This window comes from Penicillium atrosanguineum (genome assembly GCF_028827265.1).
Source record: "Penicillium atrosanguineum strain IBT 20685 chromosome Unknown utg000002l_segment0_segment0, whole genome shotgun sequence".
Lineage (NCBI taxonomy): Eukaryota > Fungi > Ascomycota > Eurotiomycetes > Eurotiales > Aspergillaceae > Penicillium > Penicillium atrosanguineum.
This window is the reverse complement of record NW_026623134.1, coordinates 1,533,329-1,556,198: the sequence shown is the minus strand read 5'-3', so window position 1 is coordinate 1,556,198 and position 22,870 is coordinate 1,533,329. Positions and strand designations below refer to the sequence as shown.

Sequence of the window (22,870 nt, the reverse complement as noted above, 5' to 3'; positions counted from 1 at the left end):
ATGTTTCAAGATGTTTTTCTTCTTTCTTTTTTCGGGGATAAGCCTTCAATTCATTGCATAGCTATTGGATATTGATGTTTATGGAATCACGCAATAATCGGATTTTCTTCGTGGATGTGCGGCCGCAGCACGTCGAGAATCTCTTGCCATACCTTCTGCTGCAGCTCTTTGCCCTGTGAACTAGTAACCATCTCGCCCTTACTGTGTGTCTCGTTAGTCGGGGTCTCTCACACAGATTGTGATAGACAACATACTCAAAAAACATGTCTGCACTCCAGAATTTGCCATGGCTCTCGAGACCCATAGCAACTCCGCTCACATAGCTCCTAGCCCCTTCTTCGGCCGTACGAGCAAACATGGCGTGGAACGCGGCCATTGGAATCTTCAACAAAGTAGGAAAGTCCCGGCCTAAGCTTGTTCGACAAGGCCCAGGGCAGACTGCATTGATAATAACGCCGGGATATCTACCCTTCGAAGGTGAGTCCACAAGGCCATCCAAGACGTAAAGTAACAGAAGTTTAGCCACGCCGTATTGCCTTTGAGCACCGAAGAAAGATATTTGGTTGACATGGTCGAGAATCTTGGTATTTGTCGAGAAAGTATCAGATTTGATACCACGACCGGCGATACTGCCAGCAAACTCCATATGGGCGGGAGTGCCGGCTATCTGTGCGGATCTTTGAAGTTGTGGCAGGAGTAGGATAGCGAGTAGTGCCGTTGAGAGAACCATGACCTGGATAGACATCTCATAACCCTCCGGACTAAGCTTGTATGATGGAGCGACAAGCCCCGCGTTGAGAATCGCAATGTCAAGGCGAGATTCCTTGGCAACTTGCTCTGTGAATTTTGTGACAGATGAGAAGACGCTCATATCCAATTCGTAGAGTACGATTCGGTTTGCATTGTATCCGGTTTGCTGGCTTATCTTCTCTCGGGCTATGTTCCCTTTGTTGAGGGAGCGCACTCCGAGTATCAGACGGGAGGCACCTAACGTGGCGAACTTGAGGGCAGCTTCGAATCCAAGTCCGACATTGGCTCCAGTGATAAGGATGGTTTTTCCAGCGAAGGATGTTGTAGGGTTGGCGGGTGGATTGCGAGCAGCCCACCACATCATGCTGAGGCCTTGGCCCTCAGGTGGCGAGGAGGCCATGTTGATTGTATCAAATCAAATGTATCTCCTTTGAGACTGGAAAGAATAGAGTGTGTGTTCAGCTGATCGGTGGCTGCAAGGAGCCTTTATACTCTCCTCATAACCATGTCCGAAAAACGTTCCGACCGGCTTCGGAGGCTTGATAATCAGCCCTTTTAGCTCCCACGGCCCGCATGCTTGACGCTGGCCATGATATCCCTTAGCGTGCCGCATTCGCCTCGGCGTTCATAGAGCGGAGGTTGCTCACTGGCCTCTTCTTCAAGCATCATGCGTAAGATTCTGGCTGTCTTGCTATCCTTGGCCGGCGCAGAGGAGTCTTCAGAGAGACCAAATGCCGACTCAATTCTTCCCAGCATGTCTTCACTAATTTGAACCAGAATCTGAACTTGAAGGTCCAGCCGGGCCTCGAGTTTCCATCCTCCCAGGTGCATTCCTGGGAACAACTGCGGTACGGGTTCCTGGATCCCCAGTAGGAAAGGCATAGAGTCAAGAATACAGGAGAAAATGGTTCGGTATATGCGGACGAGGCAGACATAGCAGGATAGAATTGTGAACATAGTAGGAGTATCACAAGATAGCTCTGGTGAGGCCGGGTCTGCACCGACCGAGCGAAAACAATTCAAGACACCAATGAGATTCGTGGAGTGATCCAAAACGCGGCCTATCAGAATGTTTTGCCCTGTAATTGAGCTTTCAGGATTATGAGCCTGAGGGCATTTATCAGCCGTCCGACAGGACTTTACTAGTTCCAGATCGGTCAGGATATTTGTCTGCAGGTCAGCCAGTGTACCCAAGCCGTCATTTTGTTGTTTTAAGGGTGAATAATATTGCATGAGAGCATCCATATTGGCCATTTCCGGGTTCTGGTCGAAGCCACGAGACCAAATATCGTTAAAATCATCAAGTGTGGCCAGGGAGATGAGGCGCGGCACAGCCGAACCCGCCTCATGTGTCGCTATCTCAAGAGGTGTATCAATAGAAGCGAGCGGCGAAATTGCCGGGTCCATAGTAATATGCGGGTTCATAACATCATGCTGCTCCGGAGGCTGAAGATACTGTTGACAGGGGTCATCTGGCAGTATGGGACGACCAGACTTCATAGCAGGGCTAGTAGCGCAATTCGCGCTGGCTCTTTCGCACCGGCGGCAACTGGATGTTCCCGTGCGCTCGCAGCGGAGCTTGTGGCGACGACATCTATCGCATGCCGAGCGGCGATTGCCTATACTTTCAGGTGTGTATGGAAACATAGCCCATAGTTCGGCGAGCACATGGATCGATGGACTGGGAAAGGCAGGCGCGGGTTCGGAGATGAGTGGAGCCCCGATTCGGAGCCTTCGGTGTGGAGCGTGGGGTGTAAGCTACGGTAACGGTAGATGGCAGCTTAAGATACAATTCGTGCACATTGATTTATCTGTATCGATAGGAGTATTATTATGAAGTTTCTATGTTCTTGTTCTGTATTTCACTATAACTTGGATCGTACGTCAGGTTGAGAATCGACTTTACGCTCGCATGCAGATTCATAACACTTAAGGGTAGGGTCTCTAAGATAAATTCAAATTTGCAAGGGAAAATACATTACCAAGAAAGGCGCTGGGTAATGATTTCTGAAAATTCTTGTTTTTGTTCTCTATCTGAATGGTCTATTCAGCTCTATGGCAAATTTCTTAGAGCATAGCGAATTGCCCAATTTTAGCAGGACTCAGTCGACTTAAGCGAGAGCTTTTACAGCACAAGATGCGCTGGTCATGAAAGAAAATCAACGATGGGTCTTTTAAAGGCAAAGGAATTTACTTGAACGGTTTTTTTGACGAATCTTGGACGAATCCGACGTCAAAGCCGTTATAGTGAAATAAAAAAAACCCCAAATGCAGATACAGTAGAGCTTGAAAACAAAAATCTCCCAGGCATTCATACTTTGCTTCAGCGCCACAATTTTAGAGAAGCTAGAATCGCAAGACTACTCATTTCTTGGCTAAGATCCAATGAAACGCGACGTTGCGTGGAATTCCGTTAGTTTCTTCAGAATCCACGACAACCTCATCAATCTCCATCTTAAAGCCAATTTCTGTGAGAAGTCTACCCATCTCTTCTCTACCCCAACCGCTCCAGTGCATTGCCCCCTTTGTGCCACCTAGCCAAGATTGATCAGAAGAGCTCGCAAATCCAGTCTCAGGGAAATTCGCGAGAAGCTGTCCTCCGGGTTTCAGCCAATCAAAAATGCGACGAAGAATCATAGTTTGTTCGTTGCGCGGCAGATGAAAAATGGAATACATAGCCGTCACAGCATCGAAATGTTCCTGGCTGAAGTCTAATTCCATCATGTCTCCTTGAATTAGGATCACGGACTCAGGCAGTCGCTCTTTTGCCATAGCAATTTGAGTCTCGGATATGTCATTCGCGGTGACGCTGATATATTCACGGGATGCCAAAAGCTGAGTACACGGTACTCCGGCGCCGCAACCTAGCTCAAGGACGTTCGATTTTCCCCTCTCCTTTGCGGAATCAAGGGATCGAAGCACGGTCTCGAGATAGGAAAGACGTACTTCATGAGAAGGTTGTGTCCATTCCAGGTAGACGTCGGCAATGTCATCATAAGCTTTCTTTATATCGTCCTTGATCTGGTGGCTATCAATAAGCTCGGACATTCTGGCTCTGGTAGAGTAAAGCTTGATTTAAAATGGGTATGCTGAATCGTAAATTCGGTTACAATGAGAATAGTTTTGTATGAAGGCGATGAAGTTTCTCACCAGGTTATGTTCCCGGCTACGTTTAAGAAGCGTATTTTAATTAATAATGACTCATTTGACGCTGGATCCAGATACGAACTTGGCATATGAGGGGTTGTTTCTATGGTAACCTATTACGGATTAGTGTGGGTTTGAGTACAGACCGAGAAACGACCTGTGAGTGTCCACGGGCGAACCTGTTTTCGATTTTCACTGTACAAAGGCTTGTGAGAGAAGGAAGGAAAATGATCAATACGATCAGATACGGAATTTCAGAACATACTCTCGATATCCCAAGCGGGGCCTCCTAGCCGTACCACGGTCCAACCCATATGAGCAACTTACGAACCCCTTTTCAATTAGTTGTGACTCCTAGCCGAGACAATTCTTCTTTCTTTTCTTTCACTTTTCGTCTACGGCTACGGCTTACTTGGTATGACATGTTCTTGTAACTTTGTTTGGGTCTACCTAGACGGAGAGTGAGAGAGAAGATTCTTTGTTCGTTATTCATTATTTTTGTACAACAGTCCGCAGCAACTATGTCTCAAAGTCTGAGGTCCAACATTCCGAAATAATATCACCGTGTTTTCGCATGAGCGATTGAAAAGCGACACCGGCGGTCTGAGATCCACCAACGGTTACTTCCAGAGAAAGAAGTCCTTTCATTAGGTAGTCAATTTGTCGCGTCCATGTCTCCTCACGAGAATCCCATGAAGTGCCAACTGGCTCCTCATTATGGTTATAAGAAGTTTGCATGTCAATAATATGCTCCACGGCCTTCTCCAAGGCAGTGACCATTAAGCTCGGAGTGACGTGGTAGGCGATGAGGGGAACATCGGCACTCAATCCATTTTGGAGATTGAAAGCCTCTTCGACGGGTAGTTGCAACACGCATTCAATGATGTCTGCCATTGAAGATGTTGCATCTCTTCGGCAAGTTTTCATTTTCGAGGAAAGGTCTGGGATAGCGGTGGTTCTCAGCGGTTGTAGTATTTCAGCAAAGATGAGGACTCCAAGGTACCAGAAAGCCATGAGAGATACTGGCAGCCGCTATTAGTGAATTAATATCACAAGCCTAAAACAATTTGCACTTACCTGAAGCAATTCTCGATGGAATAGATAGGCTATGAAAGTTTTCTCTGCAATTGTTCAAGAAATGCCTGAAGCACTTATCAAACTTTCCAATAGCGACCAGCGTATTGGTGATTGACTCGAGTAGATCGGAAGTAGGACAAAAGTTAGGATTGGGGGCTCTGGGCAGAGTGCTTTTTACGTTTATCATCTGTCTCCAAATGCAGAATGCTTCTGCTGATGCTTTTCGACATATGGCTGGGATATTCAAATCCAAATCTTCCAAGTTGCGATAGATTGAATAATTTGGAGTCAAGTCGTCGCCTGTGAATGCTAATAAATATCAGGTTCTCTTGGTTGTTTTATGCCGTGATTGAGATCCAGGAGCCAACTTACTATTCGAATGGACAAGAGTGTAGGGCAACTTGCACGGATGATCACCAAAGAGAGCTGCTCCAGTACCACGGAGGTAACCACACCAACAGACAATACTTAAGCTGGCCTCTAAAAGGGCTGCATATTTGGAGAAAGGTCCCAAAGTTGTACAGTATTGCTTGACAAGTCCGTCAAGTTCACCAAGCCTTTCTAATGCTGTGTCCAAAAACTCATGAGCTGTAGAATTTGGACGTGCTGATATCGGTGTGGCGATGCCGTTGAACATGAAGGAAGCAAAGACAACGCGGAACGAACGAACCGAGTGCGTGTCATTGAGTGATGATCGTGCCCGATGCCACGCATCAGTGTAGACATCTAGAGAGGTACTCCGTGCCGTTTGTCTCCCTCTGGTCTTATCATTTGATAACCATTGAAACGAAAATGCTCGAAACGTTGATTTCAAGGCCGCGTCTGATTTCTTTCGATCAGTTGGGCTCAACCGATTACCATATAAATCCCCAAAATGATCCAAGAACAGAGCGCACCCGAGTAAAGTCATTTTGAAGTCATCATCTCTTGGAGGAACAAGAGCACGCGTTGGTACTTCTCTTGAGTCTTGTGTGGGAATGAGCGAAAGTTTGGCTGATTGTGGTGATGCGATCGCAGATTCCGTGGCTGGCTCATCCCTCAGGGCTTTCAGATTTGCGGGCGAAGATCCTTGTGAGCTCTCTGATCTGCAGTTCTCTATCTGATAAGGAGTTCCTGTCGCATATAAATTGCATTCATAGTCCAGGAATCTGTTCGCAGATCCAGTCACGATAGTGTCAAATATCCGGATAGAACGTTCGTCGAGCATCATAGCATCCATTTTTGAATTCAATAGACGGACTGGACTTCTTATGGAGCTCCCAATAATGTCATCTGCACTATACTGGGATGACTGCATCCCTCGCGAGCGATCTGGCAGAAGAGCGAGTTGACGTTCGTTCCAACGTGCAGGCGTTTCCGTTAATCCTAAGCACGATGCAGTATATTCGCTTGCATTGACTACATCAGTCAAGGGTAATGTAACATTGTCGCTGAAGGACTGCTCAACATCAAAGTTGAGCCATGCTGCAAAGTCATCTTGTGCGTCCACGGAGCCAGTTCGGGATGTGTCTTCTCTCAGGCCCATAGGTAGATCAAATGATTCATTATGTGGAGATGTATCATGATCTCCTTTCCGATCGGGGCTTGGTGGGTTGCGTCGCTGTCTCTTTCGCCTCAGATTCTGTTGAGACGCAGCAAAATTGAAGGTGCATGCATGGCCTAAGCGCCTGCAATGTGCGCAAGGGTCATTCAAGTTATCTAACCCATCTAAAGGAAAGAAGCAGCGCCGTTTGGAGCGTCGACAAGGATCGCAACTGGTGTTCTGTCGCCGCTGTGGCTGGGAGGAGGATCTGAACGCCACCTTGGCGGTCGAATGACCAGACATCATATAGTCATCAAACCACACCAGAGCAGGCCAGCTGTATAATAGGTTGTTCGGACTTGGGAGACGTTTAGATGTGCGTCATGTTCTTAAATGGAAATACTTGGCCTTACTCGAGGAGATCCTCCCGGGGATTTCCATGTTAATGCCTTGTTGCCTGATTATTTCAAAGCGTTTCCGCCCTTATTTTTCAGGCTCCGATTAGATCTAACCATTCACTATTCCCACCGACTTGGAGACTCTCATAGATTGTTAACGAAATTTATTAGTGAGTGGAATTTTGCCTTGCATATACAGTTCAAAGTTCAAAAGAGACCAATTTTGATGATCCTATGGGCTATCTAAACATTGTACTCTTCCCCCCTGGACTTTCCATCTACCTTTCTGATGTTCAATTTCTCAATATCAAAGTCTTGTAGCATTCGCACCTAATGAACTCTGAGGTTAGTATCTTCAAAGGACATGGGAACAATCGGCTTACATTGACCACGGTAATCGGTGGGTGGCCCTCCGGAAGACGGATGAAACAACTGCTTCCACACTCCCCACAGAATTGGTGCGTTGATATGCGCTGAGCAAATTGGTACTCTTTCAGCTTATCTTCGCCCTTCTCAATGGTAAAGTCCTTGTTAAATGGGTAGACAAGCAAGAAGCCGTTCTTCGTGCAGATGGAGCAGTTGCACTCCGTGGTGGGGTACTCATGCAGGGGCGAGGATAGAGTGAACTTGAATCGTACGGCTCCGCAATGGCAGTTGCCGGAGTGTGAGCTACTCTCACCGGTCGGAGTTGGTGGAAATGACATATTGAAGTGAGAATGGCAGTGGTCTCGCAAGGTCCTCGTTGGATCTGGATGGCCTTTTGTCGAATATAGAAAGCGGTCAGCCTGATCAGTGGTATTAAGTCCTCTGGCATTATATAACCCCTCAATCTGCAGTTTAACGTGGTCGATAAGCTAGCTGCGTGTGTAAGCGAGTTGCGCATGTAAGCGAGCCGCGCACATCATGCTCGTAGAGGGAACGGTTCAACAGGATGAAGAGCCGTCTGCATGGTTGGAGAAGGTTTTTGATAGCGTACTCATCATCGAGGAAATTGGATATCAAGCTAATGAGCTCGTTTGGCAAGTCCAAGAATTGCATAATGTTTAAAGCAGAAAATTTGCGGTGGCCGGTCCGGTATCTTGAGAGAGACGAACGAAGCGTCCTATTGATAAGTCTACCTTTCTAAGGCCTGATTCGATTAGCGCTGATAGATTACAGAAAACATAGTCAACGAGTTCAGAAGTTGAGGTTCTTTGGAATATAGTATTGATGTACGTAAGGTCACCCAGCATGCTGCGGAGCTTGTATCTCTATACGTTTTCTCCGGCTGCCCGGCGAACATAATGAACTATCAAGTCTGGGTTGCTCAAGAACGGCGAGTGTCCCTCATCACATCGTTCAACGGTGAAAGCACCCTCTGCTTGGGCAATCATTCTTTCTTGGAAGGATTCCGGCAAAGCCTGATCGTTTCGCGTCACAATATAAGTGCTTGGGATATCGCGGAAGGCCGAGTAGGTGGCAGGAACCGACAGAGGGCCTGTGGGGAACGAACCAAGCAATTCGACTGCTTCATCCACGTCTCGAGGGTCGCACCGATTATAGAAGATATCACGGATACCAACTTTGTCAAGCAGCATTGCTCCATCCTAGAAGCCGTCAACATAACGTCACCGATTTCTCTTCTGATAAACCTACCACTGTAAACTTCATGGCTCCCTGTTTTGCAATCAATTCCTGGCGACGTCGCTCAATTTCCTCTTCTTCGGGTGTAGTTGGCACGATCTGAGCGGCGTAGTTTTGTCCTTCTGGAATCGCCATTGCACACATATAGACCAGTCTAACGACACTGGACTCCAGCTTTTGCTTTTTCCGGAATTCTTTTCCCAGTCCCTTGACGGCCTCAGACATAGGAATCCCGCCAAAAGAGTGAGCGAGTGTAATGACATCCTTGCCGGCGTCAAGGTGCTCCAAGATCACTTGGCGAACTGCGTGCGCATCCTGTTCCCATGTTTCATGCGGCGGACTGGAGTCAACAGATGGAAGCGTCACGCCAACGGCTTCATAGCCGAACTTGCTGAGTCTCTCAATCAGACGCTTGAAATGCTGAGGCCGGTGCCAGGCGCCTGGCACGATAACAATAACTGGCTTGGCCATTTTGACAAATAGGGAGGAAATAGAACGTAATACTTGAGAGTAAGTGATAGGAAAGTGAGAGCAATCCAAGAAAAAAAGAAAAAAGAAACAGAAACAGAAAGGAAGCTCAGTTAAATAGCAAAGCTGGCCTCGCGATCCCAATTCGCTTCGGCGGACATATATCCACGGGGCCATCTGCTCTCATTGGTCAATTCTTGAGGGTCGGCTCCGACGCTCATCGGTTCCGCTACAAATCCACCTTCATCGATTTTTGACAATTATGCAGCGACTATAGGGGTTAAGGCGAATAAATAAAGTAGAGTAGTCGAATAGATCATATATCCAGGCATGCATAGCTGTGGCAAGTAGTTTCTCCCGTCTTTCTACAATCCGCCATTGGCTTAGCTCTTATTACAACGCGATAACGTCTCGTGACCATTTGCCAGTAATTCTAGCCTCCTAATTAATGGCTCAGAGAAGCCTTGATAACCTAAACCTATTCTTCTTCAATATAATCTACCGTCTTATGACCAAGCTCGTCATCTTCACTTTCGAACCGAACCTGAAAGCGTTGAAAGGCCCATGCGGCTGCAAATCATTGCTCTTCCTTAAAACATTCGGAGTATCATCAGGAAGACACAATTTGTTCAAGACGAACAAATCAATAACATCGATTCAAGCACGGGGAAAGGTCATATGTGCTTGAAAGACCTCTCTTCTTCGAAGTTCATCTTGGGACTCATGACATACATTCGGGGACCTTTGTTTCAGCAGAGGTACTGAGGCGTTTGAGATTGATGAGGACCAGAGAAGTACCTATATCAAGCATCGCTGTGAAGTACTATGCATTTAATCTGTTCTGAAACCTAGGGCAGATGCATGACATGAATTACACTCATGGCGAAGAGGACCCACAGGAGGAGACAGGTGCAGGGACTCAAGAATTACTTCGCGTATAGAGCGCACGTGTCAGATCGTGTAATTTCGGCTATGAAGGCTAAGCTGAAAGGCGTAGAGAACACGACGGATATGAGGCAGAGGAATGATAGCAGAAGGTGACAATAATCGTGATGGTGGGGACTTTTGAAGGCCTTTTTGATGTCCAAATGGAATTATGAAGGCGAAGATTTAGGTATAGGCTCAGGTGAAATCTTTGCGGAAAGGGATCAGAATGAAACTAGGCAAGAGCTATTGTCTCGGTCTTTTCCTCTTATGAGCTCCAGAAAGCTCCTTGTTGAGCAGTAACAATGCCTCTCTACCGCAAGAAGGGACTTGATTAATGATCACAAGATCTCGGATGTTAGTTGCCTCAGAATCTGCATTAACAATGATTCAAGGGATATGGCGGTATGGCTTGCCGTGGAATATTATAGGATGAGGATATCACCAGTACTCAGTCAATGAGACAATAGACTCTATGAACACGGGCATGTATCGAGGGTCACTGAGAGGAAAGATAGGGAAGATAGGGAGAGACGGGAAGAATGCAAAGAAGAAACAAAGCCCTTTTATAGCTATTGTATCGTTGAAGTAGATAAAGCGCCCAGTGAATGATTCAGTAAACGATCTGAGATACGAAGCAATTATCAACCGCTATGCGCTATCGTAGGTAAAGTTAATGAACTTTATCTTGGATTGGTTCTCAAGACAGCGCTCTGAAGCTATGTAGCTCGCTCAAAAAGGCGGAGGGTTCAAATCCAGCCCCTCGACGGTCAACTTGAAGGAGTCGTCTCTTGAATAGTGCCCCGTAACATCCATATCAAGTTTAGCACGTTGGCAATCTTCCACATCAATCTCGTGGATTAACAAGCCATCCTTTTCAGAGTCTTCAATGATTCCTAGTCCGCTGAGCGCATCATCGAGAGATTTTTCCCAGATAGGGCCTGCGAGAACTTCGCCAAGGGGACCAACAATGCAAGATCCTCCGCGAGAGATGTACTTCTTTCCTTCCGCTGTACATGTGTCAGTCATTCAGTCATCAATTTAAGAAGACAATTAAGAAAAAGAAAGATAATTTGAGCTTCATACCTTCTGAGACATCCTTGGCATGATCTGTGATCCATGAAGGCAATTCGTTGTACCGGACGCACTGATTGCATGACAATACAAACGTGCGGCCTTCGCCGCCGATAGTTTGCATGAGAGGCAGCCAAGTGTCTCGGCTGTCAGCTGTGGGCGCAAGATAAATGTTCACGTTCTGCGAGTACAAACTGTGACGGAGAAGAGGCATAAAGTTCTCCCAGCAAATAGCAGCAGCAACGGTGAGCTTAACACCATCGATCTCTGTGGTGACGGCCTTGAGACTGGATGGGGAACCCTGGCCCCAAATAAGACGCTCAGAGGCAGTCTGTGCCGGTTTCAAAGCAGAGTCAGTCTCGTCAGACAGATAGTGGTCTCGATGCTAACGCTTTACTTACCGGCATGACCTTGCGTCTTTTTCCAAGAACACCAGATGACGGGTCCACGTAGAGGGCGGAGCAGTACAGGCTGCCACCCGCCTTCTCAATCAACCCAGTGACGATGAAGACACCGGTTTCCTTCGACAGCTGTTCGAGGAACTCCCTCGTGCCATCTCCACGATGATCCGAGCCCTTCGCTGTTGGGAGCTTGCGGTCAACCCAGTCATCACCAGCCCCGGCAGGCGTATCGCCGAGATCCACCGCACCCTTGAAGTACTGTAGAAATTGTTCACGACCATAAGGGGCGCGTGCGCCAACAGCAGTTCCAAAATCACAAGTGCGAGGATATCCACCCAGATAGGCTTCGGGGAAAAGCAAAAGCTTTACACCTTGAGAAGAGGCGTGTTGGGTGATTTGCTTGAGGGCCGCGAGGGTCGACTCCAGGGACGAGCGAGTCCGCGCTTGCGCCACGGCAACCTTTAACTTCTGGGCCATTTTGTATGATTTGATGTTATCGAAAATAATTGAAAGCTAGAAGTATCAAACGATGTTATAATATTTAAACTGAATTAAAATGAGTCAGGAGAATTTTCCATCGGGGTTTGCTGTTCCGATACCTTGGTTTTTTCGGGGCGAAACTCCGAAAGAACATTCGGTTCTTCCCGACGTTGTCCCATAGGATTCGAAACAATAGATATTACATTCATTTTACGTCTATAATTGCTGCTTAAAACTCAGCTGAGCCGAAAAAAGCTGGAAACATTGTATCCTCAAAGCCACCATACGTTTCACTCAAACCACCATCCGTCACCGAATCCGGCTCGATGATGTTGGTGGGATCAAAGAATGTCGTGGAGTCAAACAAAGCGCAGTGCTCAGAGCAAAGATGGCCGCCAGCACCGCCAGTTTCAAGATCCACGGCGGGAGCTTGATGCTGGATTCTCTCCGCTGGACCCACAGGGAAGTTCTCCGAGATCATCTCCTGCACCATTCGTAGGACTCCTCGATTTCGGACAACATCACTCATAAAGTGCATTTGGGATTCAATGAAAGAAACGGATTGAGTGGACATGCATCGTGATGAATGGTCCATTCCTGGCGTTTCATGAATCGGGATTTCTCTAGCCAGTATATCGAACACATCCCGAAGAGGTTCAGCCTGTGCCCAACGTTCAGATAGTATTGCCAGGGCTGTCGAGCATGCCCGCAGCGCTTCCGATACCTCTGGCAATCTGTACGTGGGTGTACGGTATGAAGGTGGGGTTGCCCAAAAGCAGTAGAGAAGAGTGACACCTATGGCAAACTGACTCAACAGCTAGTCGCACCAATCAGTCAGTTATATGCAACTTGCATCGATTAGGATGAGTGACGTACCCCAGGCCACAGTTGAGCTGTTTGCCGGTCTTTTTGAAATGCTCGGAATGTCAATGCAATCTGGGCGCAGGCTTGCACTGATCGGTCACCAAAACCAGCGAGGGCATTTGTTTTATTCGGTTGGAACAGGATGAGTACGGTATAGTTGTAGGCCATCCCTACCCACCGGTCGCTAAGATACCCTCGGTTCGTACTATGACTCAACCGCTTGATATGCGTGCGCCAGGACTCAAGTTCTTCCAGCATGTGTTCTCTCCATGTCGACGTGGCGTTAATCTTATGAAAGTCCGACCGCATCATCGTGTTGAGAATACGAGACTGGATACCTCTGCATCGTATGAGATGTAGCGTCGGAGAAAGCCGTGTTCTTTGAGGCAACTCCGGTGGAGGTTGGCTAATATCTGCAGTGTCATCATGAAGACTTGCGTCCTCGACAGTTGAAAACATCTTTATCATCAGTATCGTCAGTATCTACATAATTCGTACATGGTGGCGAATCACCTACTTCAACTGTGATATGCTCATCAGGCAGGTTGTTTGGGATGTAATAGATCCAGCTGATCAATCGATCCAAAGCGTATGCGGACCAGAACACCCTTCGGCGGATCTGCTGTTCTCGTGAAAATTCGGGGAACCGCGCTTGTCTTTCGCATTCGGCGCGATGCAAATTATTGATTGCGCAGTGACGCATGGTAATAGATACCATATTAATGATCATCTGTGATGACGGCGAATGAAGAGCGTGTAATGTGAGCAGAAGATAAGCTTGCGCGTGCAATATTGGATCGGGCTGACTGAAGACGAAGGGTGCGTATTTCATCGCAGCATTATACAGAGACTGCAGAATCAGAAGGCATTCTTTGCGGAGTATGAATTTTTCAACTCACCTGAGAGGTAACAATGTCGTTCTGCGACACTTGAGGCGTGAGGAGTATACTCACAGCATGTACCTAGAGTAACGAACCGTTAATCGTTTCTCAAGGCAGACCAGCAAATTGATTTACGTACCATCGTCACGAAGAAGTCCACCCAGCGGTCCCGTGGGTCGTCAACAGGCTCCGAATGCCTCCGTAACTTCCATGACTTATACCAGCCCGAGAACATTTCAGCATGGAGAAACGGGTACCGCGGATTGACCCTTTCCAGGTAGATTTCAACAAGCGCATCCTCAACAGAAGATGGGAGTAAAATTTGGGGGTTCGGCTTGAGAGCTCCTTCTGCGATCGGCGAAGATAAAATGATCTCATGCCACGGATCACTTCGCTGAGAAGCGATCCCGCAAGGATTTCCACTGGTAAGTGTTGCCAAAATACCGATTAGAAGAGTTGAATGACCACATTGATCTTCAGCGATTGGAGACACGTTTGAAATGACCGAATGAAATGACGGGGGAAATTTTATGGCTGGCGCCTCACATGTAGGAATAACGAGAGACTGTGTATCTCGATCCTCCAATTCTCTCCGGCCCACATAAGACGTGTTTTCTTGCTCAGGACGAACCTGTTCGTTGGCGTCATCATCTTCTAAGGCTGTCTCACCCTCCAAAGAGGAATTTCTCGCCTCACTTGACGCTCTAGATTCGAGAGCAGCGATCTTCTCCTCTAGAGATCGAGTATACCTACGAACATAACTGAGCGATAAGTCATACAAAAAGAGTCAGATACTCACTCGTCATGCGCATATGATTTGCGAGCAACACGCTCACTCGCATGACATTCTATTAAACTAGTGAGTTGATGGATCATATGCAAGCAAGAGGAATCGATGTACTCCGTACCTTTACCCGCACTAGTGCAATTCTCGCAGGGCCTCTGATCACTGCACTGGAGAGATCTGAGCACTGTGGACTTGAACTCTACAAAGTTTGACTGTACTTACTCTCTGTTTTCGGGAGCGGCATCTTCGGCATGCCAATAATTTTTGCCTCTTTGCCGCAGGAGCCGCGATGGCTGCTTTGTCCATGGTGCTTGCCTCTCTCTTCGGACTTTTCGATCCGATGTCGGGTACAAAATGTGCGACTTTTACCCGGATTGGCACGTGATTTGCAACCCGTCGTCATCTTTGCCTATTGCATTTACTCATTGTTCTATGGTATTATGATATGATAGATCCGATGTACGAATATTCCTTCCTTCGAGTGCCTGCATCATGAGTATCGTAATTCAATGGCTTCAAATGTGCTCATACCGGCGGTCGGTCTCTCACAAGCGTTCGTCGAGACCATCCGAGCTTTGTCTAGGCCCTTATCTCCGCCTTTTGCACGGGCTATAGCATCCGTCTGTGATTCAACGGACGATTCTGGGCTCTCGTTCATTGCTACACTACAGTGGCGGGGAAGATGCAGAATAGATTAAAACCGATATGAAAGGCGTCTACTAGCGACTCCTAGTCGCAGGCGAAAAGCACCAACCGAGTGGCGTTGGCGATATCACCTCTCTAACGCTTCCAGATCAGGGATTCCCCTCAATTGACGCATCTAGATCGAAAACTAGTCTCAAAATCAGGGCAAGTGCTCCGAGCTAGTGAGAGAAAAAAGTACGGGTAACAAAAAAAAATAAAAGTCAAAGTGGGGGATCACAACAAATGCCTTGATTAGAGTGCTTCTAGTCGAGAATTAAAGTTTGAGTAAGAGTATCGGTGAGCACACGGTGAGAACTCGGTAGCTACTTGGAAACCCCGCTCCCTGGCAGCAAGGTTCGAACTGCGATCGGCCCACAGTTCGCGTGTTCTCGCTCCGTAACCCCCTCTTGCACAGTCCAGAGCCTCAGGCCAAGAAACCACGCGTGAGCGCCCCGCTACAGGCGATTAAAAGGCTACTTCATGCGGGTCCGGGCCCATTACCTCAAGAATGGGCGCAAGGATTCCATGGACACGGCAGGGCCGGCAGAACTCGGGGGTGGGGGAGGTTGGAAACTTTTAGAAGCACGGCGCCCAGCCACTGATCGTTAAGACCGTGGGTAGGCCGACTATTGACAGCTGTCAAGATCAGCCCAGTGGCTTTTTGCCGGTTAACACTCTGGCATTTACGCCATCTGATGCTATCACCGACTCGGATGATGCATAAGCGAGGTCCGAATCTGACACGGGCCGAGCCAGTGATCGAACAGGGGTGTTCTGCAAGGGTGCAGGAACCTGGCCATGTCGCATCCAAGTCCCGCTTTCGGCGGGTCAACAACCGAAGACTTGGGCCGCGTGGGAAGGCGTGAGGGGCGCTGCAGGTCCATGCACGTGTGTTAGTGTGGTGCGTGGATAGTCGGTGTACTTGGCGATCGCCTTTTTTTTTTTGTTTTTTTTTTTTTTTTGATCTTAATTTATCTAAATCAGAAGAGTGGAATTATAACCTGTTTTTGAATTCTATCCAGGTGACAGTTACCGAAGCTAAGACGTAAAAAAAAATAAAAAAATTCAGACTTGCTTTTGCAACAAGTAAAAAGAAGGTCATATATTCGTAATTCCGAGACGTGGCTTCAATATGAAGTCCCTATGTGCATAATGGGGGGTATGTGACCGCATCGAAAAGAAAAGTCGTCAAGAATGAAATCAAAAATCAAAAGCCAAAAAGGCAAAGTCAAAATCGCATTATCGCCACTCATGCCGGTTGTCGAAGTAGAGGAAGAGGCAGCGATGGAAAGATGCCCGTCGAGACCAAATTGAACGAATCGTATGCGTACCGCGCGAATGCCCCAAGGCATACCACGACCACCAAACGCCATGTATACCTAGAAAGAACGCCGAAACCCTTCTACCCAGAGTAACCTGATAAGTTTCCCGAAAAAAAAAAAAAAAAAAAAAACGCCTGAGGGTGCAGCTCATACTGTGACTCGGCCTTCGGGCGCGACTCCCAGTGGGACGTCGGCGCTTGACGGTAGGGATCGTCCCGGGTGACTCTTTCCTTCAAATCCAGACAATAGCGAAGCGACCATTTCTCTGTAGGAGTTCATCTGTGATAGTTTGAAACGTTGGATCTTGCCGCTAGCGGTTCGTGGGATCTCTTCAACGAAAAGGATGCCGCCGTCGATGGCTTTGTAGCTGGCCAGGCGTTGGCGCGCGTATCGGTAGACTTCTTCGGCGGTCACTCGGGGCACGGTGGAGTCGCGGGTGCGCACAATGAATGCACGGGGCACTTCGCCAGTGCCGTCCTTCAGGTTCATGCCGGTAACCGCAGCATCGCTGATCCCGGGGTGTTGGAGCAACACGGCCTCGATTTCAGCTGGGGCGACCTGCCAGCTGGAGAGGGAAATTGAGGGTTAGTGAGAATTTGAGAAGCATACCAAGGTAAAAAATATACATACCCTCGCACTTTGATGAGCTCCTTGGTCCGTCCCACGATGAAGTAGAAGCCATTCTTCACGTAAGCGACATCCCCAGTTCGGAACCACCCTTGCGCATCCTTGGCATCATCGCGGCCCTTATAGGACAGGAGGAGACCGGGTCCCCGGACATATAGCTCTCCAGCCCGCTCGTCGTTTTGGACAATTTTGCCCTCATGGTCAACCAACCGTACTTCATATTCCTTCAAGCGAGTCCCAATGCTACCAGGGTCCCCACGCTGACCGTATCGAGTCTGGAAAATTACTCCCACCTCGGTCATACCCCACAATTGACAAGCGTATGCCAGCGGCGATAGGCGCTCTCGGAATTGAGTCATCGTCATACCATCAATTGGGGCACCGGCCACACCGACATAGCGCAGCGAAGTGAGATACTCCGCAACTGGCAGAGTGGAGCGGTTAATGGAGTGGATAATCGCAGGAACCAAATAAGTCTCAGAAATCTGGAACTGGTGGACCGTGGCCAAAAATTGGGTGATTTCAAAGCGCTGCAACACAAACAATGGGTGGCCGTAGCGAACAGGGAACAGATGGGTCCACAAGGCACCGAACAGGTGGAACATGGGGAGCGACATCAGCCGGCTCGAAGGATACGGCACATCGTACTGAATGGCGCGATGATGCGACACAATCGCATGGTGAGACAGAACAGCGGCTTTGGGGAGACCGCCGGTGCCACTAGTCGAAAACATGGCCGCCGGGGTATTCTGGGCCATGACGGGGTCGGTGAACATGAGCCAGTCACTTTCACCATAATAGAGCAGGTGGGCCAGATTGAGCTGTGAATTGTCCATAGTGAGAAACTCCGTTCCGGCCGGGAACCCTAATTCGTACCACAGGAAGAGCTGGGCGCAGTGGTCGATTGCCCGCTCATCTACTAGACACACCTGGCCCGGGTGGATCCCCCGCGCCGAGGCCACCTCCAACACCATGGGCAACGCATCGCGAGTGGTGAGGATCATCTTGGGTTCGGCGAGGGAAACAATATGATCTAATTCGGCCGGCTGGCTCTTGGGATTCGATCCCATGTAGACGCCGCCGGCACCGATAATACCAAAGAAGAGGGCAGGGTATAGGATCTATGACACACCAGTCCGAGTCAGTACTTTAATTTTTAATTTGGGATATTCCAAATCATTTCAGCCCAGGCCGAGTTCCAGGCAGCTAACTGACACTGTTCCCCAAATGCAATAGCACACAATCTCCCTGCTGGATATTATTCGCTTTGAAGCCTGCAATCAGAGTCCGGACCAGCTGCCGGAACTGGGTGGCCGTAAACGACCGCGAGGGATCCTCGGCATCGATAAACAGCGGCTGAAATTGATTGTACGGGGTCGGTCCGCAAAAGGTAAATGTTAACAAGTCGGTATATAAATCTTCATGAAGAAGAGGATCCATCGTGCCGGCTACCGCCATGGAGGGATTCCAAGACCCCATACTCGGGGAGATGAATGGAATAGAAGGCGTGGGAGAAAGGGTAGGATGTAGAGGGGGAAGGAGGTCGAGTCAGAGAAGGTCAGACCCCTGCGTCGGGGGAGTTATATAGGGAAATTGGAAGATAAGTTTCATATTTCTACGTGCAAAGTACAATCCGATTTGATTTGATTTGAATTCTTCAAGCAAGCTTAGGAGCTGATTTGGAATACTTGCTGAGGTAATCACACTAAGGCCAGCTCCACTACCGCCCACTTGATTGGCTAGATGGCGGGTTGATAACACCGCATTGAGCTGATATCTGATCCATCATCCGGACTACTACTGAACAAAAGCACCTTTTTTCCAAGATCTCAAACCCCGATCCGCAAACAGATATCCCAAAAGTGCAAGTGCCATGGACGCAGTGATGTGCTGGTGATAGACAACCTGTTCGCACGGTCTCCACCGAACAGGTTCAAGAACACAGAAGCGCTAAACTAGTTTCGCGCCAATGCGGGAACCGCTAGCGGCAGTCCCTTCGATGATTGATCACAGCTCAGCCACAAGCTCGGATCCTTTCTTCTTACATTCTTGTGCGGGCCGTCAATCAAGGTGAATCGGATCGACAATTGATCGTCTACAGTTCGTCTCCATAACTTAAACCCCATTTTTGCGGCGAATCAGTACTGCAAGTCTGTCCTTTCCACGTCGACTCTCGATCCCGATGTGTCTCTGCTGGGCCCCATTGGTCCCAACGCTTTCCTTCATCCCCACGAGCTGAAGATATCTCGCTCCGAACAGGGATGTTTAGACCGGCACACCCCGGGCCTGTTCGATGATGTAGCCCCGGAGCCACGGAGCCACGGAGCCACGGCTGACGCTCGTCCCTCACCTGCCAATTGCATGTCAAGCGCATGCCAATCTCTTTCCCCCAGGACGCTTGACACCTTCTGTCTCCACTCATGTCAAGTCTGCCTGACATCCCGTCACGACTGTGTTCCCCTCTTTCCCTAGCCCTGTCCGATCTCCGACGGTCAATCCCATTGCCCAACAACTGAGGAGCTCGCTGCATATTCCAGCCCTTCTGTCCCGCACCGGGTGGAGCTCTGATAAATCATTCCACCACTCTCCCTTCCCTGTGGACAAACCCCGAAAATCCTGTCTGCGCGCGGACCAGCCCTAGATCTCGATTGCATAGTGACTAGACGCCACGCACATGTAGTACGCTTCCCTCTGTTCTGGACGGTCCAGTCTCTGCGGTCTGGATCCACCCCGGTCCTCGGGGTTCGCGCACCTGTCTCCATAGAGTAAAACACGCCTGCTGGAGACGCCCCGTACCCCGCTGCGAGTAATGATCGGCTGCACGGTGCTCGAAAAAAAAAAAGATTAATAATGAAAAAAAAAAAAGGAAGCAAAGCACACACATAGAACGGGTGCAGGGTTTCCAATCTGCAAGATAACCCAACCGCCACGTTCAGGTACAGTCCCTATTGTTCTCCGTATGTGGCGCTCTCAGCTGCTGGCTGAGCGTTGTTCTTTCCCATTGAAATGACGGTCTTATCACTTTTCAGTTTGCTCCGATGGCCCGGTAGTGGGAAGTGTCTAATTCGTTAGCGTGCATTTATTGGGTCCCCATGCAACCCTAGCTGATCCCTCCAGGCCCTCGCTTGGATGCTCAGGATGGCCCCATAGGAACTTTCATTCTAGTGGCGACTCGCAGTGGCATGGTCAAAAGGAATCGCCTGTTTGGGTTTCTGACTTCGGCCGACGATCGTTCGGAGCTGGCCCGGTGATTGGGTTACATCTCAACGAACAATGGACAGTTCATTGCCATGTCTTCCTTTCCCGGTCTGTCCCGCCTCCATGAATGGATGTGCCCACTATCCAGCTCCTGCGCTATCTTAGAGCACGGATTCGTGGCCCCATCAAGTCTCCATCCGGACGCCATGGCCCTTTGTGGGCGGTCATCCGGAGCTGGGCGAGGGAACGAGGGAGTGGAGGAAGTCCAGTCCGTGACCCCATTGGCACCGATTGCGTTTCCCTAGACCAGTGGAATTCTAGACCCGGCATGGTAGTGTCATACACTTCTTCGAAACCTTGAGTTGAGAAAATGGATCCTCAGGTGGTCCCATGAAACGGTGAACCGCCAAGCTGTGACCGGCCAAATGTTTTCCGATTTAGGTTGTGTGATCATAGCCGGTGCACGAATTTGGAAAGAGGGCCTGCGGCGGGATCAAACAAGCGGCAGCGAAATGAATAACGAGTCAGATCATGGTCAGATCCCCTGTGGGGACACAACGGACCGAACTGGTAGCCCGTGCTTGGTAGTTGGATGCCCTCAGTCCTCCGAGGGTCTGTCAAAACCACATGCCTGGCACATTATACTAGTCAAGTTCCCAATTTACTTCGCCCATTCGGTCTTCTTTTCAACTCTTTCTGCTGCAGGACCAACAACCATGTCGGACTCGGAGAAAACCCCTATGACCAAGCCCTCATCTGTGGCCCATACTAAGATGGCGTCTCATTCTCACAAGCCCAGTGAGGCTACACTTGTCGATAGCGATGATTTTGTTAAAAAGAAAGGCCACTCTCACAAGCCCAGCGAGGCTACCCTCATCGATGAACAGATAGCTCGGCCAGCTGCCGTGGTAAGAGTGATCAATCACTCTTCCAGGCCAAGTGAGGTCACTCTGATCAATGGCGAATCTCCATTGGTGCTCGAGAAGCCCTCAAAGGAGATGTCATCGTCCGACCTCGAATCTCCGGGCGACCTCGAGGCCCAGACACCTTTGCCAAAGCCGAAGCGCTTGGCTTGGTTGCGGTATGCCATTATGACAATCTATAGACGATTGTTCAGCCTTGTTTTCTTGGCCAACATGGGCGTTTTCGTGTATGTGATGATTTCCAACCGCAAACTTACTGCCTTGGTGAATGCGAGTGCAGCCAATTTGCTTGCCTGCGGTCTGGCCCGCCAGCCTCTGGTGGTGAATACGATCTTCAAAGTTGTGCTCTCGGTGCCGAGATCAGCACCATACGCTCTGCGCAAATGGCTGTCGAAGGTGTATCACTATGGTGGGGTGCATAGCGGCTGCGGTATCACGGCATTGGTGTGGTACATCGGTTTCGTCGGTCTGATGTCGCATGAGTACTGGTCACCATCAGCAGCCATCAAATTCTCAGCCGCGCCCGTTGCAGTCGCTTATATCATTCTTGTTCTGCTGATGACGATCGCCGTCGTGGCCCACCCCAAGTTCCGCATGAAGCGTCACGATCATTTCGAACTCACCCACCGTTTTCTTGGGTGGCTTGTCGTCGCGATGTTTGTAGTTCTTTTGATGCTCTTCGCTCACGAGATCAGCCGAGCCGAGGGCCAATCAATGGGTAGCTTTGTTGCCGAGCTCCCGGCCTTTTGGTTCTTGATGGTAACCGTTGCAGCCATCATTCATCCATGGTTGCTGCTGCGGAAGGTCACGGTGCGGGCCGAGCCCCTCTCCACTCATGCAGTGCGTCTGCACTTCGACCACACCACCACCACCTTTGGCAAGGGTACTTCCCTGTCCAAGCACCCGCTGCGGGACTGGCATGGGTTCGCAACGTTCCCAGACCCCGCCCCGGCAGGTGCAACCGGAAAGCCATCGTTCTCGGTCCTGGTATCCAAGGCAGGAGATTGGACCTCTGAAACAATCAATCACCCTCCCAGCCATTTGTATAAGCGCGGAGTGTTGATTTATGGCTTCGCGTATGCCATGCGAGTCTTCAAGCGAGTGATTGTGGTGACAACAGGGTCTGGCATCGGGCCCTGTCTTTCGTTCTTGGGTGACGACAACCGACCAGCCCTGCGCGTTCTCTGGCAGACGCGGGCGCCGCTTAAGACGTACGGTCAAGGGGTGTTAGATCTAGTGCACAAAATGGATGCCAATCCAATCATCATGGACACCAATGTCGTTGGGCGTGTGGACATGGTGCCTATCGTGCAGCGACAGGTCCAAGAGTTCGACGCCGAAGCGGTGTGCGTGATCAGTAACCCTGTGCTGACTGCTAGGATTGTGTATGAGCTTGAGTCGCGAGGGATCCCGGCGTTTGGTCCGATTTTCGATTCCTGATTTCTTCGTTCTCACTATTCCCTGTGCGTTTTTTTTTTTCCGGCATATAGCTTTGCCAGGCGTTTCGGTTGTTATTTCTGTATTTAGCTTGATACCACACTTTCGCGATGTCTGCACTTGTTTGGGTTTTTAGCATCTTGCATTGTCAGGTCAAAAGTCATTCCTGGGGCTTGTCCTCCTTTTTCATCTCAGGGGTTCCAAGGAGGGTCGTCGCTGTCACACAAAAGTTTAAGAGGATCAATACCCCGTTAGGGCAACCGGTAGGCAACGGATGCAAAAA

General features: G+C 49.1%; 10 protein-coding genes across 10 annotated transcripts; 1 reads left to right on the top strand and 9 right to left on the bottom strand.

Moving 5' to 3' along the window:
• Window positions 1-86: 86 nt before the first annotated feature.
• N7443_002334 (Protein rds1) lies at window positions 87-1,150 on the bottom strand (the record flags this gene model as incomplete). The annotated part of the gene is made up of 2 exons (XM_056882390.1): window positions 87-201; window positions 255-1,150. 2 exons carry the CDS (start codon window positions 1,148-1,150, stop codon window positions 87-89), a joined length of 1,011 nt encoding a protein of 336 aa, XP_056744231.1.
• A 155-nt stretch (window positions 1,151-1,305) lies between these two features.
• On the bottom strand, window positions 1,306-2,250 carry N7443_002333 (uncharacterized protein; the record flags this gene model as incomplete). Its single annotated transcript, XM_056882389.1, has 1 exon — window positions 1,306-2,250. The coding sequence occupies one exon, from the start codon at window positions 2,248-2,250 to the stop codon at window positions 1,306-1,308; it is 945 nt and encodes a 314-aa protein (XP_056744230.1).
• Window positions 2,251-3,114: 864 nt separating this feature from the next.
• On the bottom strand, window positions 3,115-3,798 carry N7443_002332 (class I SAM-dependent methyltransferase; the record flags this gene model as incomplete). Its single annotated transcript, XM_056882388.1, has 1 exon — window positions 3,115-3,798. One exon carries the CDS (start codon window positions 3,796-3,798, stop codon window positions 3,115-3,117), a length of 684 nt encoding a protein of 227 aa, XP_056744229.1.
• A 618-nt stretch (window positions 3,799-4,416) lies between these two features.
• On the bottom strand, window positions 4,417-6,799 carry N7443_002331 (Zn(II)2Cys6 transcription factor domain-containing protein; the record flags this gene model as incomplete). Its single annotated transcript, XM_056882387.1, has 3 exons — window positions 4,417-4,919; window positions 4,975-5,274; window positions 5,347-6,799. The coding sequence occupies 3 exons, from the start codon at window positions 6,797-6,799 to the stop codon at window positions 4,417-4,419; spliced, it is 2,256 nt and encodes a 751-aa protein (XP_056744228.1).
• Window positions 6,800-7,137: 338 nt separating this feature from the next.
• On the bottom strand, window positions 7,138-7,598 carry N7443_002330 (GFA family protein; the record flags this gene model as incomplete). Its single annotated transcript, XM_056882386.1, has 2 exons — window positions 7,138-7,224; window positions 7,278-7,598. The coding sequence occupies 2 exons, from the start codon at window positions 7,596-7,598 to the stop codon at window positions 7,138-7,140; spliced, it is 408 nt and encodes a 135-aa protein (XP_056744227.1).
• A 546-nt stretch (window positions 7,599-8,144) lies between these two features.
• N7443_002329 (alpha/beta hydrolase) lies at window positions 8,145-8,988 on the bottom strand (the record flags this gene model as incomplete). Its single annotated transcript, XM_056882385.1, has 2 exons — window positions 8,145-8,480; window positions 8,530-8,988. The coding sequence occupies 2 exons, from the start codon at window positions 8,986-8,988 to the stop codon at window positions 8,145-8,147; spliced, it is 795 nt and encodes a 264-aa protein (XP_056744226.1).
• A 1,653-nt stretch (window positions 8,989-10,641) lies between these two features.
• On the bottom strand, window positions 10,642-11,861 carry N7443_002328 (carbon-nitrogen hydrolase family protein; the record flags this gene model as incomplete). The annotated part of the gene is made up of 3 exons (XM_056882384.1): window positions 10,642-10,919; window positions 10,996-11,314; window positions 11,385-11,861. The coding sequence occupies 3 exons, from the start codon at window positions 11,859-11,861 to the stop codon at window positions 10,642-10,644; spliced, it is 1,074 nt and encodes a 357-aa protein (XP_056744225.1).
• A 232-nt stretch (window positions 11,862-12,093) lies between these two features.
• On the bottom strand, window positions 12,094-14,593 carry N7443_002327 (fungal specific transcription factor domain-containing protein; the record flags this gene model as incomplete). Its single annotated transcript, XM_056882383.1, has 6 exons — window positions 12,094-12,681; window positions 12,741-13,187; window positions 13,246-13,578; window positions 13,628-13,690; window positions 13,749-14,358; window positions 14,409-14,593. Coding segments are annotated over 6 exons (2,226 nt in total), but the record flags the coding sequence as incomplete, so codon positions are not given.
• Window positions 14,594-16,549: 1,956 nt separating this feature from the next.
• On the bottom strand, window positions 16,550-18,508 carry afeA (adenylate-forming enzyme AfeA; the record flags this gene model as incomplete). Its single annotated transcript, XM_056882382.1, has 3 exons — window positions 16,550-16,967; window positions 17,033-18,150; window positions 18,245-18,508. 3 exons carry the CDS (start codon window positions 18,506-18,508, stop codon window positions 16,550-16,552), a joined length of 1,800 nt encoding a protein of 599 aa, XP_056744223.1.
• A 2,435-nt stretch (window positions 18,509-20,943) lies between these two features.
• N7443_002325 (integral membrane protein TmpA) lies at window positions 20,944-22,590 on the top strand (the record flags this gene model as incomplete). Its single annotated transcript, XM_056882381.1, has 1 exon — window positions 20,944-22,590. One exon carries the CDS (start codon window positions 20,944-20,946, stop codon window positions 22,588-22,590), a length of 1,647 nt encoding a protein of 548 aa, XP_056744222.1.
• Window positions 22,591-22,870: the final 280 nt, after the last annotated feature.